This window comes from Tympanuchus pallidicinctus, unplaced genomic scaffold (assembly GCF_026119805.1).
Source record: "Tympanuchus pallidicinctus isolate F22 unplaced genomic scaffold, pur_lepc_1.0 scaffold14, whole genome shotgun sequence".
NCBI classification, from domain to species: domain Eukaryota; kingdom Metazoa; phylum Chordata; class Aves; order Galliformes; family Phasianidae; genus Tympanuchus; species Tympanuchus pallidicinctus.
Genome location: NW_026294659.1, coordinates 14916594 through 14932500, shown reverse-complemented (window position 1 = coordinate 14932500; position 15907 = coordinate 14916594). Strand labels below are relative to the sequence as shown.

Genomic DNA, 15907 nt, shown 5'->3' with positions numbered 1-15907 from the left:
GCAAAACGCGAGGAAAGAACCCCTTCGAGCACGCAGGGAGGGCGGGGTAGGCGTATATCCGGGGGAATGGGGCTTGCAATAAAGCGGCTCCCCTCCTTGGCCTTTGCTCCCCCAGGGGTCGCCCCCGAAGGGGCACGGCCGTAGTCCCCCCCACCCCCCACCAAGGCTGCCGCCGGCATTCTGCAGCAGCCCTACGGCATCGCCCCCGAAGATCTGAGCGGGTTTTGTTTCTCCCAGACGGTCTCTTGTGGGGAGTGGGGGGGGAAGGGGTCCGAGACCCCCACCAGCACGCGTGCTAGGCCCGGGGCAGCCAGACGTATCCGAGGTATTGTCCGGCTATAAAGCCGGCTTCCAGTTCTGTCTAGACTGGATGAGAAAGGACGGAGGGGAGGAGAGCTCTTTTTTTAAAAACCTCCACAGATGGCTTTACCTGCCCCCTTCCAGTTATTTTCTAGGCGTCCTGACGCGCAGTTTAAGCAAAATTTGGGACCCTACCGAAGTGTCCTGGCCAAGATGGCCTCATAGTTTCTACAGGTCTGTAATGGGGCCAGCTAGGTCCCCCTGCTGCCTCTGGCCGGGTGTTCCCGAAGATGCTCCATTTTCACCGAGATCTCAAAGGAGCCGCCCGCTCGGGCTCAGGGAAGTGAGAGCGAAAGGAGTTTGACCTCACGGCTCCTTTCACCTCGACAATGAGAGCTCTAGAAAACTCGGAGCTTCGTGAGCCCGCATCACACAATTTGCTGTGCGGTTTTACCCTGACCTTCACGTTCCTACGTTCCTGAATTATAGTCCCGGAGACAGCAACCTTACAGCCTCCCCCATGCTTTGACTTCTGCTGCGCTCTGATTTTTTGCCAAGGCATTTCTGATTATAGGAGAAAAATATACCATGGGACTTCTATCTTGGCTGTCTGCTTATTTGTATCTAAATATGTTTCTAAAAATGAACAAATGAAAGAAAGGCACACGAGGATCCACTGAGCTTACAAGCAGTGCCTTTCTCTCCCATCCACGGCTCTGTCTTCAGTTGTGACCCCCTATCTCTCCCGGCCCCTAGGCAGTTTCCAAAACTGACGGTAGAACTCTATGACGGATATCCCAACTGAATAGGGAGGCACTGCTTAAGAACTGACCGGCAATACGCTGTGCTCTGTACAACATAATCACAAGGAAGTGACTCCATAGTGGAGCCGAGACCTGTTCCTCATTCTAAGGCAGTAGAAATTATAAGAAGAAAACTGAGCTTTCGGTCTATATAAGTTGCTGGAGTATGAATCTGTGAATGTACATTTTAAGGCTCGTTGCTGCTATTACGCCGAATCTTTGCGTGTGGTCGAGAGAGTTTTGTTAACGGATTAATTAATCGAATTAATTAATCCCAAGACCGAGAATGTTCGCCTATAGCGGCACAGCTCCCGGCGGCGCGGCGGCTCTCCTTCGCACCTGGTGCTCTTAGGGCTTCCCGCTGCTCCGCGGCTGCTCCGGCGCAGGGAGGGGATCCTGGGACATCCGCTGCTGCTGGGGTACAGTTGGAGATAGGCTTGACCGAGTGTGCCGGAGGGCATTTATTGGGTTTTCGCTTTGAACCGTCGTTTCACTTTTTTTCTTATTTTTAAAAAACTTTTAAACGTTTTCATTTTGAACGTTCCGCCGGTTGCGCAGATAGGAGGCTGAAACTCTTCTCGATAGAAGCCAGGCAGCCCCTCTCCTCCTTGCCTGCACTTCCCGCCTCGAGAGCCGCTCGCCCCGCCGGGGCTCCCCGATCGCTCCAACCCTGGGGACCCGTCCTCATCCCGAGAGGGGCAGCCGTCGGGTTTGGAATACGTCTCTGCAGAAGTGTTTTAGGGCAAGGGTCAGCTATGTCCCCGCCTAAGCCGGAGCAGACCCTCGAGGTGAGGGTCGTTCCCTTTCGCTCTCCCCCGCCTACGCGGTGCTGGAGACAAGTCCCCCAAAGGGAGGCAGAACTGCAAATCCAGGCAGTTGTGGCCACTCCAGGTTGAAGGATGGCTATTGAATAACAGGAGGGCACTACGCGCTCCGGGGAGCCGGGAAACAGTACGGTAGACACAAAGGAAATGCTCTGAGTTAGAGGGCAATCCGATACTCGCGTAATACATCGCTAAGTAATTCTTGTAGCAGAATCCCAAACAGAAAAGCTACCGGGCTTTCACTACTGTGTGTACGAATTTATATACGTTTGAAGAGCAAAGGTGGGGATTGATCCCAAAGGTTTCCAGATCTTATTACGGTTTAACTCTCTCTCCTACCCAGAAACTGGGGAATGGCACCGAGTGAGCGCCCTAAGTAAACGGCTAGAGGTGTCAAAAGGCGATGTGAGCGTCGGGGAAACTCAACCCAGGGCTGACAGAGGACAGGGACGAGAAGTCCTGCGTATTCCTGCGCTGGGAGCTGCTCCTACGTTGGGGTTCCCATGCCAGACCTTCCCGCGCAGGGTTGCTGCTGTGGGAGCCGGCCCCGCGGCCCCGCGCACCGCATCCCTTTGTGACCGTCCAGCCCCGCAGTGCTGCCCTTCCCCCAATGGGACGGGATCCGCGACAGAGACAGGCACGGCTGTCCGAGCTAATGCGTGCCAAAATGGGGCTTTTTAAGCGTTTTCTTCGCGGACACAGGAGAACTTTCCCTGCCGCAGCCGTCACAGCGAGCTCCCGTCGCGTAAAGGAGCTTTGTTAGAACGCTCACTTTGTATCGGCAGCGCCTTTGGCTCCGATCCAGCGCAGTGAGTGAAAATGTGCGTTATTTGCTGGCGGGGCAGCGGGAGCGCCGCGGAGTATTGCATTCATATGTATTGCATCCATATGTGTACGGGACGGAGGCTGCACAGCGGCAAACCTGTAGGAAGAGAAGTTAATGCGCGGCTCTCCTTCAGCCGAACGTCGGATTTATTCGTTTCGTTTCCACCTCCAAACCGATCTGCTGCTGGATTAGATGACAAAATCATTGGCTTTAAAATAAGCTTAGACGAATGTCAGCCTGATCCCCCCCAAACGGGCTTACGTTTGATGCGAGCTCGCGATTGTAACCCCAATTTAAAATCTCAAAGGAAAAAAAAAAAAAATCTGCGGAAGCGGAGGTTTTAGCCAGGTTTAGAAAACTAACCTCAGAACACGGCGGTGTTTGGCGGTGCGGTGCAGCCCAACCCGCACGGCTCTGAGCAACACCTCCCTACCCTCAATGATAGACATCGAAATGAGGGCGCTCCGCGCAGCGCTGGCACTTAGCGCTTCGTCCGCGCACTGCCGCCTGGTGCGGAAGACTGCGAGGTGAACCCGCGGTCCTTTGAAAGTGGAGGGTTCATTTCAGTAGGAAGAAAAATAGGGAAAATGAAAAAAGAAAAGAAGAAAAAAAGACAAGAAATAAACGTGGTGTCGAGTGTATGGGCGTTTGGAAATGTACTTCGAACTGCAAATTGGGTAAAGGCTGTACTAAAGCGCGACTTTTCGTTTGCCTCTTCGAAGTGTATTTCCCACGCGTGGTCAAACATTGCTTTTAATGAAGGGAAAGGAAAGAAAGGTGTCCATTCCCTACAGCCAGAACAGCATCGCCGCTGGGATACCTCTGGGGCAGCAGGGCAGGAGAAGAGCTGTTCCCCCGGGGCTGACCTTGGCCTCGGGCACTGCCATGAGCCAGCCGGCGGTGGGCAGAGGGCTTCAGAACACCCCGGGATCCCTTTTCCTTCCCTGCCTCGGTGCTTGCCCCGCGAGTGGCGAAGCTCTGCGTCCTCCCCGTCTACTCCCGGGTGGGAGATACCTTCGTCTCTGAGGGAGGGAGAGCGGAGAGGTGCTGCCATCGCCTCCACACCGGTGCCGAGGGGGATGCTGCTCCGGGAGGGCTTCACAAACGCGTTCCAGATTGGAGAACAGGGCAGCGCCTTCCACCCGAGTGCAGCGTCCTCTCCCTTCCTGACGGAGTGCGAGTTTTCTTTCAAAGCACCTGGTCGGTATGAGGCAGCGGGAGGAAAACGCTTAGCCCGGTTTCGACGCTGTACAGCGATTTGCCCCGTTTGCAGCGAGTGAAGGTTGGCTGGACTGAACCTCCACCGCACTCATTTCGCCAGTGTAGAAGGGCTCTGAGGGCATAAGACTTAAGACTCCAAAAAAGAAGCATGACATGGGTGCGCCTTCACCTCCGTCTGAGCACTGCTGCCGGCAGCAGCCTGCAGCCATTCCACTGGTTCTCATGTAGGAAATGAAAACAAACAAATAAAGAAACAGGCCGAGACGCCCAGAGCATCGCTCCGCTGCGGGTCCGCAGCTCTGCGCAGATCCGCTCTCCGTGAGGGGACGGGAGGAGACCGGAGGGACTGCGGTTCTCCGCAGGCTCTCTCCCTGAGGTTCTCTCGCTGTGTGGCTGCCGTATCCCGGCCAAGAAGGCCCTGATGTGGCGGGCAGGGGGCAGCGGGAGTCCCCTTGGCGGCATTTCCACACGCAAAGAGCCATTTCCTTCCCTGCTTGGGGAGAGCGGGCGGGCTGCGGGGAGCTCGGGGCCGGCAGCCGGCGGGAGGGCGGCCGGACTCGTCGCCCCGCTCTGACCATCTCCTCGTTCACCTTCGCAGGTCTGGGAGACGCTTGGGGACAGCCGAGCAGGATAGGGCCCATGGATAACGTGGCCAAGGAGCTCGGATCCCACTTGCTTCAGGTAGCGGATTCATTCCTCGGGGGCGGGAGGCACATCTGGGTTCGATCTGCCGGCAGTAGCACCTGGAAGCACAGCGCTCATGTCCCGCCGTTCTGCGCTGCAGTTTTTCTCAATCCTCACTGTGTGGGAGAACTTAAGAAGTCGCAGCGTGTGCCAGCCGGAGGAAAAAAATAATAATAATTACCTTTAGGTTTTTTTGTTTTTTTTTTCTTTTTCTTTTTTTAATATGTGAACTTTAATACTGCCAGGATTATTTATTTATTTATTTATTTATTTATTTATTTATTTATTTATTTATTTCCCTCCCCCTGCTTTTAAAGACGTAGTAAACCGTAATCGTTTAACGGCCGGTTTTACGGCTGGAGGTTAATTTCTGGTCATAGAACCGGCGTTGTTTTCACCGTGCGCTCGGGGGGGATATAAAAAGTCAACAGGCGCTCTGTGAGGGGCTCGAACCCCTCTCCGAGGGGCAGCCGGCTCAGCCTCGGCCCCTCAGGCTCAGGGGGCGGCTGTGCTGTGCGAGGCCGCCTGGAAGTGCAGCTCCCACATATTTCTGAATACAGGCAGCAGGTTCACGACCGTCGGTCTGCCTTTAAAACCCTTATCAAGGATAAGGATCGAGGGCAAAAGTCATCGAGGACGAAAATCGAGGCTGGTGCACTTGCTCCTCCGCCAGTTAAATAATATTTGTTAATCGCCTGTTATACTCATTTTACCGTTCACTCATTCGTGAATTTCAACTGCTTTAACAGCAGCAGCAAATTTGCTGAAGACTTTTTGAAGGGTCCTTAGACTGAAGCTTAACAAGGGATGTTTCAGCTTGTGCTTTTCTGTAGGGGAAACCTGCTGCACTGTGAGGGGAGATAGCCACAGGTCCGGTCGGGTGGATCAATTGCAGGATGACAGTGCTTAGCTGAAAAGTGATGGTCAAAGATGCAATGATTTATCTTCTACTGTAATACTGCTATGAAATTTGTGGTCTAAAAAAGGAAAAAATGCAAAAGCAAGGAGTAATCTGGTTTCAATTACATACTGTGGAGTCAGTAATCCAGAGAATAATTTGGAATATGTATTTATATATTTTTATAGGGGCAGCAGAGTAGAAGCATGAAGTTCAGGATTTTATTGCTTCCCTTCCGGTTCAATAACTTAAAATATAAATTAAAATTGGTGTCTGCTTTACCTACATGCTGCAAAAAGAACTTTATCTTTTCCAATAATGTTCACATGTGTATATTGATCAAGGCTTCCAAAATTGATAGGAGATAGTAGATAGTTTTTGGCTGGGGGAATCAGATACTCTAGAAAAAAATGTCTAACTTTGTGCACAGAAGAATCGAGGGCAAGAATGAAGGCACCCCGCATCAATAGGTCACATGTCCTAATCCTGGCCAGTTATTTTTTCTTGCACAAATGACACACAGCACAGTTAAACTTCAGTTTTTTTGCTCATATAAGTAATATTTAACATCCAGTTAATATTCCCATCAATAAGAATCTGCATAACATATTACCATTAGCTGAGATTCCCAAACTCTGGGCATATAAATTAATGAGTATAAGTGTCTTTCTTCAGGTGTGAGATATTTGAATGCCGTTTTGATTACTTTTTTTTTTTTTCTAAGTTAACCTAGTTACTTAGCAAACAGTCCCATGTTCAGAAATACATTAATACAAATATAGTCAAAGAAATCTTAAGCTTTGCTTATAATATCACTAAATATATTGCAAATAGTGGTAATCTGCATCTGCCAATTACAGCATAAAAAATGGCTTGCGTAGTACTAGATTTTCCCCTAAGCACCACATAGCTCAGGATTTGTGCTAAGTACTAAAATAACCAGAATCAACAGGAGAATGTTAACTTAAAGTGAGCAGTAAAGCTCGCATCTGTAGGGGGAATGAATTGGATTTCACAACGTGTGCACATGCCATAGAGTTTGTAGGAACAGCTTCAGATAAAGGTCTCTATTTCTGAACCGTGATGTTTTCTGCTCTTTAAGTTGGATAACAATCTTAATCCAAAAGACTTCAAATACTTCTTTGCCATAAATGGTTTAAACAGAATGCTTTCTTTTTAACCTATGTGTTTCTCTTCTACAGACTTTGGATGGCTTTGTTTTTGTGGTAGCCTCAGATGGCAAAATAATGTACATCTCAGAAACAGCGTCTGTACATCTTGGCTTATCTCAGGTAGGACTGATTTATTTTGCCCATCTGTTAAATGTGGATGTTGCGTTTGGAATCTAACACGAGTATCTGGCCATACATGTAGAAAGTCATCATTTTTTAGGGGTATTTGAAGCTTCAACTTTGTTTTCTGATAAATGGCCCTATTTAAATATTCAGTTTTCCTATACTTACAACCATATCACGACTGTCTTTATATCCTTGTTCATTGTATTTTACTCCTCATTACCTTTAAGAAGGGTAATAAATAATACGATATTGCAAATTGCAGATATACGCAGAGCTTGAAATCCAAGCCTCTTTGCCTGTGTGGTAATGCTACACATCTGAAATGAAGTTTAGAATTCAAGGCTATATGTTTTAGATTGTGTGAGATATTGAGACTTGCTATGAAATAGAGAGGAAATCTGATGTGGAACACGAGTTTAATGGTAAACGTTCTTTAGGAAGAAAAAAAAAAAAAAAAGGGGGCAGATTTATGAGTGTTCACATGGAATTCAAGGTAGTTTTTCTTGAGTTTTTCCAGCTCAGTGGTCTTTTCAGTAAAGCGTTTTATATGGTTGTGATAGAACTCATAAAACTCAGTTTACTACTGTTCTGCACAAGAAGTATAAGGGTTTTTTATTGTTGATTTTTTTTTTTTTTTTTTGTTAGAAGGATATTTCTAATTTTTTGCCTTCTTGGGTTAGACGCAAGGGCAAACAGCCTGAATTTATTGAGGAGTGCAAGTTTCCATACATTTGTGTATAAATGTGTTACACAGTTTCATTGGTAGCACCTGACCTAAAGCTTGCTGAAGTCCAATAGAAAAATTCCTAATTAATTTCACTGGGCCCCGGATAAGACTTCCAAGAAACAGAACTGTTTCTTTGGAACTGGTTGCAGCTGGAACACTTCTTAGTTTAAAATAAAATCAAGTGAAAAATTATTAGTAGAGAGAAGAAGAAGAAGGAGATGAAAATGAGAGAGAGAAAGATGTTCTGTTACAGGCAAGGTATTCGGGGAACAAAGAAGGGGATGAGTATGAATACTTTATCCTGGTAGTAATAAATATTTTTGTTTGAAAAATGGTAAAGTTCTCTAGATGTGTTTACAATAGTGGAATTGGAATTAGTAGCTATGAGAAAAAAAAAAACAAACAGAACTCAAAAGATGGATAGAAAAAGCAAATATTTCATCTCATAAACCCCATTTCTAAATACAAAGGGAACTGTGATCACTGTTTTTCTAATCTCCTTTACAAAAAGTAATTTTGAAGATCAGTGTTTTGCATGGATACATTTTTTTCTGCCAACTTTAAAAATGCATCCAGGAACATTCATATTTCAAGCAGTTTTTCAATTGAGCCTATTACAACATAGTATCTGTTGTTTCATATCGTTTAACACACATTCAAATTACTTCAAATAGTACTTAGTTTTAGAATAGACTTTCTTCCAAATGTCCTCATTTTCTTCTCTGAATCAGCAGCCTTATTAGAAGCTAACATGTAGAAAAGGTCCACAACGTTGCTGACTACTTAAATAGGATTGAGTCAGTACAATTGTTCCAAAGGAATGAACGTTACCATCTGTTCTTGCTGGAGTATAGTCTGTTTGATAAGTGCTAACTGATTTAGGTTTTGTCCAGATTTTGTTTGTTTGTTTGTTTGTTTGTTTGTTTAGTGGAATATCAGTTCATCAAATCTAGGAGGTCTCAATATTATCCAGTCATCTGGTGAAATTAAAGACCTGCATGTTGAGTGGATCAACTTTGCCACACCCAAGGAGAAGGGACTGAAAGCATCATGAAGGCTTTAATTATCTCTAGCCCTTATGATCTTATGGTCCTCTGCACATACCGTGTTCCCCCTGTGTTTCACACATCTCTCTATAAGCCCTTCCTGCAAGAGCTGCCAAGGAAAGCTTGAGAATTCGGACATGTTTTTTGAATTCAATTTAATATTCAAAATCTCAAGTATTTCACTTTAGCCCAGTAAATTAATGGGCTCTATCCTTGAATTCATCAGAAAACTACAGATCAGAGAGGACAGAGAGTTATGATACCTAAGGACGTGCTTTGGAATCAAATCACTGAGTACTCCAGCAGTTTAACAGCACACAGCTTTTCATTTATAAATCCAAAGGACAATTATATAGACAGTGATTTTCGCTCACTTTTCTGATGTTGTTTTACCCTCTAATCTAATATATTGCTCAATGCTCTGTTTTTCAAGAGACAATTATAATACTAGGACTAAATCTAGGCTGTTCCTAAATAGTAGGATATTATTGCAATAATACTGGTATATTTCTGTACTCTTCCCTGGGCTCTAAATGAGTTCTTGTTCCTACTTCACTGGAAATCATTGGGAGTTTTGCCACCAACAGCAACAAGAATGAGATTGGTCTGTTGGAGCAAATTCTGCAGGTCTCCCTCACCAAGTCATAATCCCACTCTATATTTTCAACAAGTGCTCTCATGGAGTTCCAGCCAATACAAGCTGAGACTAGAGTGATGATGATTGTAGAAAATCTCCTAGAGTGTGTATAGAAAGACCTTTTTATTAAATAATTTGACAATTAACTACTCCACACATCAATTTCCAGTTAAAGTGCAATTTGTTTTAAAATATATATTTAAACTAAGCAAGAAGGCTATTTAAAAACATTATGCAGGATTTTCTTGGATACCTACTACAGCAGCCTTTATCTTCTAGTAGATCTTGAGTTTAACTTAAGCAGAAGGAACTTGGAGCTTCTGAGTAACCCTTCACTGGCCAACATAATTAAGAGAGTTCAAAAATGTAAAAACAACATGAAGATTCACTCATTCTGCTTGCAGTATCAGGGAATCAGAAACAGTGCTGTGGGTTTGGATTTTAACAGCTTTTCCACTCAACTCTAACAATAAATACTGTAAATACAAATAGTTAGGATCTCTAATTTCATCTAATTTCAATTGGCCTCAGACCATCGTTGAACTGACTTGTTCTAGCTGAGATAGAGTCAATTTCTTGCCTCTTTTTTTTTTTTACATGGATAACAAATAGATTCCGATTCCCCAAATACATCTTCCCTTTGCAGTCCAAGGACACAGAATGGAGAATAAAATCCCCTTAGGAAATCATTTTGAAAGTCTGGACCTTATTCCAGCCATTTTCAGGGCCCACGAGGGAGCTGAGCTTATCTTTGACTTTTGAAAGTCTTGAAATATTTAACCACAAATATCTGAACTTTTCTAGGAGTTTATTTTACTTTCATCAAATCAGTATATGAAAGGCAAAATATGTAATTATTTGCTCTAGAATCCATCTACTTAGTCCTCTGTGTTTATTATGTATCGTTCCTTGGCAGGAAAAAAATGTGCAGCTGAGTTACACATAAAAAAGCTCTTAGTAGGAAACAGCAATATTTGGTAGTAAGCAGGTATTTACAGATATTAAAAAGCTGCGTCAAGGAAGTTGGTTCAATAAGCCCAAGGCATGGGATTTTAGAAGGTTTATGAATTGAACCATATACTTTTTTTCCCCAGTTTTCAGTGTTTCATTGTAGGCTTTAAAATAGTATGCACATACTATGTGTAGCAGGAGACTGTGGTCAGTTTCAAGATTATGTATACATATTTTGGTTATTTGACTCTTACTTAGACCCCGTCTCTTTGCTGACGGCTTTATGTTTCCACTAGTATTTTTACAATGAATTTTGGTTTCAGCATTCTGTGTTCACCCCCTGCTGACTTTGCTGGGCTTGCAAATACCTGTATCAGAGCAGAAAATACTCCTGTGTGCATAATGAGAAATACTAGTCATTAGTTTAACAAAGTGCTTTAGTTTTTGAATTTTAAGCATAAGCCCTGTGATGCAAATTACACTGTTGAGAGAAATGTGACTTTAGGCCCAGTCCTGTGGATCCTGTGAACAAATGTGTGCTTCTGAGAGTGGTCTTTTGGAGTAGGTAGTTACTTGCAGAAAATCAAGAGATATCCATGTGTTATACCTCTAAGAGAGTAGATACATGCCAGTGTGGATATGATTACACTCATAGTAATAGCAGAGATGGCATAAGGTCTTCTGGATTACAGCAGTTGATTTTGTCAGTCAGGTTGTTTGGTGTTGTATTTCTAAGAAAGTCTTCATATCAAAAGGTATGAAGACCTCTTTCTTCCCCTTCTTTCATTATCCATTCCTCTCTTCATCCTGCCCCTTCTTTCTTTTTATTTTCCTGTCTCTTTTTCCATCTCTTCTCTCCTTCTTTTCTTTTTTTTTTTTTTCTCTTTCTTTCTCGCTCTCTTTTTCCTCTTAATCCGTGCAATATTGCTCTGGTTAGAATATAAGGTCAGTGTTGGTGTTTTTGCTTTTGCAGGGAGGGGTTGTTGGAGAGAAGTGGGGAATAGATGGCTAGAAAAAAAGATTAGTTTGCATAGTCTTGGGAAGAGACATTCCATGAATAATGCAGAAAATGGAACTATGAGAAACATTTTCGGAAAAAGATTGCTTTGTGGGGTAGACAACTTCATTTATTCCAAAGAAAAAAGCAACTCACACATCTTAGCAAATCAGTAGGATTGGCTCAGAAGAATAGGCTAAATTACTTCACCTCTCAGCTGTCTCTGATCTTGGGGGCCCAAGGCACATCAGGCCACAGTGAACAATTGGGCAGCCTGACACTAATTTAAAACACAGGCTCAAAGTATTGGTTCACTCCTTAAATCAATTACTGCATCTATCTGGAGACTTTTGTTGGTGAGTTTTATACGTGGCAAACAGAGTTAGCAAAAAGGACGTACGGCACATGCCGCTCATTTTTTTTGTGCAACAGTTATTATGGGTACAACAGTGTGAAAGACAGAAACACATTCCTGTTCAAGCAAAGTACGAGCAAGGAGAGGGAATACAAATATTTAAGAACTCCTAGTCTATTTTCTGTGCATGTTTACTTAAGGCAGCAAAGGCTCAAGCCAGTGCCTGTGAAAATCTACGGAAGTCCAGTCTGTCTTTTGAATTCACTGGTTACTGTTCTGAGCTCTGTGTACTACTGCGTGTGGAATGTGGTGGATGATCACTGGAAAAAATAATACAGAAGAAATATGCGAGCCTGACAGTTTGGCTCTGAAGGCTCCGTTGCCACCCGAATGCAGGTGATAGCTTCTGGGAACCTGTGAAATTTTTTTGGTTTTTTTTTTTTTTTGGATATCTGTCTTTCTGAGAGACATTAATACAGTTTAGAGATTTTATTCAATTTTGTAGCCAACTAGCATTTCTACAGCTGCTCTAGTTTATCACTTTATGTATCATGAGCAGCTCTTACATGTTCAGCTCATCACCAGAAATTCCCAGAAATGCCCTATACCATTAATCACCGCTAAAGAAGGAATTAATTCAGTTTAAGTGGTAAAATTCAGAATGTGGTTTTGATACATTCAATTTATGCTTTAAAAAAATGGTGTGTAGTTACCTAGATGCATTATACACAGCTTACTGAAGAATGTTTTGGGGATAGGAAAGAAAAGATGGGCGGCAGCACTGCCTCATGTGTTACGTGTCTCTTCACAGGTGGAGCTTACTGGTAATAGCATTTATGAGTATATACATCCTTCCGACCACGATGAGATGACGGCTGTTCTTACTGCTCACCAGCCTCTTCATCCTCACCTCTTACAAGGTACTTGTGTGATCTGTGGTCAAACTACCATCAGAAAATTTAAAAAGGAAAGTAATAAATCTAGGCTGAGTTGTGACAAGTTCATATTTATCTGATGTGAGGCTACGTGTGCAAATGGAGGATGAGTATGAACTTGAAATTGTGACCCAGGATTTTGGCTTGTGGCAGTAAAGAAAGTAAGGTATTCTACATTAAGCAATGCTTTCCGCGCTGTGGAGTCCATGCAGTTTTAAGTAGCTATTTAGTTTTTGTCCAGTGGCAATTTCCTCTCTTTTGTTTTTTCACCAGTGTTGACATTTCAGGAAAGTTGCAATTCTTTTGCTGTGCAAAGCTGCAGGTATATGGTCTCAGAGACAAAAACACACACACACAAAAAAAAAAAAAAAAAGAAAGAAAAAAGAATATGCTAGGCAACTTGGAAATAGGTGGACATTCTTAGTGTTAGAAAAGCAACTTTTAAATTTGGAATTTGGATGAAAACCCAGAGCTGATACTCTCCATGGTAGGAAGAGAAAAATTTGATTTCGTAAATTACTTACATTTAGAAGTTTTCATTTACAAAGTCATCTCTCCAGGGAAATAATATTCTCTTGCCTTGGTGTTGGGTCACTGATTCACCAAACCTGTCTACACATCCTGTTCAAGTGCTGCAGATGATTTACCCACACGTATCCATACAGCATGGTGCTAAGTTGGATAGAGTGTCAGGGGAGACAGCAGAATTTTTATTACGTGAACGCCAGGATCAGACTGTCCACTCTGGCTGTGCTCAGACACCACACATAAATATTAACATAATCCTTTGTGTATTAAGTTGTTACTTCATTGTTGTTACTAGTACAAAATTAACAAACGTATGATCATCTTCACACCCTCGTCCTCAGTAACTTTGATGTCCCATGGGGCAATTCTTTGGGCTATAAAATATTAGAATGATTTGGCTCCAGCGTGTGCAAAGTGCTGTCATGTATAGTTCATAATTGTTTAATCAACTGAAACTCACTTCTTACTAGTTTTTTTTTTTTTTTTTCTGAGCTTCTTAATACTGTACTCCTAAAGCATGAGGAGCTTTGGCCTTGCACCACAATTCTGTTCAAGAACAGGCAGTTTTTTTTTCAATTTTGTTGCATATGCAGTTTTTTTACTTAGTGATCTCACCACAGTTTTGACTGCTGTGATTCCTTCAGTGCAGAACTGTGCACATGTCATTGCAGGAAAGTTGAATGTGCCTGGGAGCACGCATAGTACTCAGAGTGCTGTAAATGACAGAATCATCACAGCTATCTTTTCTCTTCTTCCTCCATAAGCACATTCTGTAGAGTACTAGTCTTCAAAAACAAACTCTTGGATTCTTCTGATTCTACTTGTTCCTTCACCATTTCATAGTTTTCTCATTTGTCTCTCAGGGATTGTTTAATTATTACTTTTGATGTTAAAAAATGCACATTTTTTTCCTTGTTTCCTACTTTACTAATGAGCAGAGGGGATGCCTCTAGTTCAAATCCATGACTTTTAATGCAACTGTGTTGGCATCTAGAATGAGTAGTAAGTTATTTTTATACCCACTTTCTTATCAACTGCAATAGCCTCATGCTTTTGTTTTATATGTATATATTTGATGAGAGTTTTGCAGATTTAAGATCATGCATAATGGATCTGAGTAAATTTCCATGCCACTTGCAAGCAAGCTTTCAGCTCTTCCTGTTCTCTGTTTAGTATTATGACTCTGGCTTACCAGAAGTGAGACAGCACACTCACACTGTTCCAGAAGCTTTTTGTTCATTCAGAGCCAGTTATTGCCTGTTTATTGCTCACATTTGGTGGATGTCTTGAGGTGCTTGGTTTTGCCTGTTAGCATTTCTTCATTAAAACAATCAGGTCCCTCTTATTTTAGCTACTTACCGTCAAATTACATCTTCAACAAATTCTTCTCACTGTAAAGTGTAATTCAGTTCTGTTGTGGTTTTGTTTGAAAAACATTTTATTCACAGTTGAAACTGCTAATTTCAGTTTGTTTACAACTGTTCCAGTCTGAAACTCTGCTGATGATTTGCCCCAGATATGTGCCTCATTCTCTGTAGCTTGCTCTACCCCATTCTACATAAATACTGTATGTTATTAGCATCAAGATCTCAGTTCTCAGTAGTGCTAAGGTAAATGAAAATTCACTTTGAAATGCGATATATTTGCATATGTTTTGTTTGCATAGAATTTTTTGTAGCAAAACCATAAAAACATCGGCATCTTATTTGGAATTCTAGACCTGGAAGACAAATAAAGGAGTTAAGCTGTGTTTTGGTTTCTATAGGGATTATTTTATGCAAATCTTACTTCTCTGTGTCTCTTTCCCATACAAGGCATAGCGTTGGCATACAAAAATGTGCAGAATCCATAGCTAAACCTTTCTAAAATGAACAGAGTTAGCCAACAATTATTGATAAATGTCCTCCTTCTGACTGTTGTTCCCTTTTCTGCAGTGTGTAAGTTGAATTTCTAGGCATAACTTAAAAATTGCCTTGGCCCACAGAAATCACAGCAGGTTTTGTGTGTATTTTCAGTAAATTCCTGAAACCTATTTAGTAACTGTAGGAAAGAAACATCTGTTTGTATCTACTGAGATACAAATATTTAAATAAAATACAGAGTTTTATAAATAACTTAGTACATAGGAAAGCTGAGTGAAAGTAGCTTTTTCTAATAAAAGGGAAACTGACTTTTTAAAGAGGTTGTTTTTTTCTTTTTCTTTTGGTCATTCAGTTTATCTATTTTGACCTCTTAAAGAGTGTCTGAATCATCCAGCCATGAACTTTGCTATGTTATAGATCTCTCTAATGTACGATATTATTCAGGAGTAAAATCAATGTGGCACTGCAGTCACAGCCATTCATAATACAGATTTCCATGTAACTTTATTTGCTCAGGATGTATTCTGCTAATTTTCAGATATGTATGCATAGTTTTAGTTCAGTTGCTCTTTCTATAGTTGTATCTGGATGAGGTCTGTTAAGATAGAAATAAAATCACAGATGTGAACATACACTGATATTAAATAACCCAGAGTAGCTGTTTTTTCCCCTCCAGTTTTATGCTCTTTATGCATTTTGATGCTTTCCCTTTATTTCTTCATTTGCTTTTAGTCTTCTTCACGGTCCTTTGTTAAACTTTTCAAACAATTCCCTCAGCCTTGTAATAAAAAAAAAAAAGATACATTAATTTTGGAAGTATAAAGCTTCATAAATTTTATCTTTTCAATTTTATAAAACTTATACTTTGTAATGTTTCTTTTGTGTCCAGCAAGGACTGCGTTGAAGCAAAAAGTTTTCACTTTTTTAAAAGAAAGGGAAAGTTCTTGAAGAATCACATTCTTGCAGGAGCTGGACTTCATAGCAACACTGAATGTAATAACATCTGGGAAAATGG

At 42.3% G+C, this 15907-nt stretch overlaps 1 protein-coding gene across 2 annotated transcripts in view; it reads left to right on the top strand.

Annotated features, from left to right (window-relative positions):
* The window catches only part of SIM2 (SIM bHLH transcription factor 2), a 61627-nt gene that overhangs the window by 3517 nt on the left and 42203 nt on the right, over positions 1 to 15907 (top strand). For both annotated transcript variants that reach the window (XM_052673805.1, XM_052673804.1), the window contains 3 exons: positions 4573 to 4655; positions 6759 to 6848; positions 12379 to 12487. In XM_052673805.1, coding sequence (XP_052529765.1) covers positions 4573 to 4655; positions 6759 to 6848; positions 12379 to 12487 — 282 coding nt within the window. The remainder of the gene's footprint in view (positions 1 to 4572; positions 4656 to 6758; positions 6849 to 12378; positions 12488 to 15907) is intronic.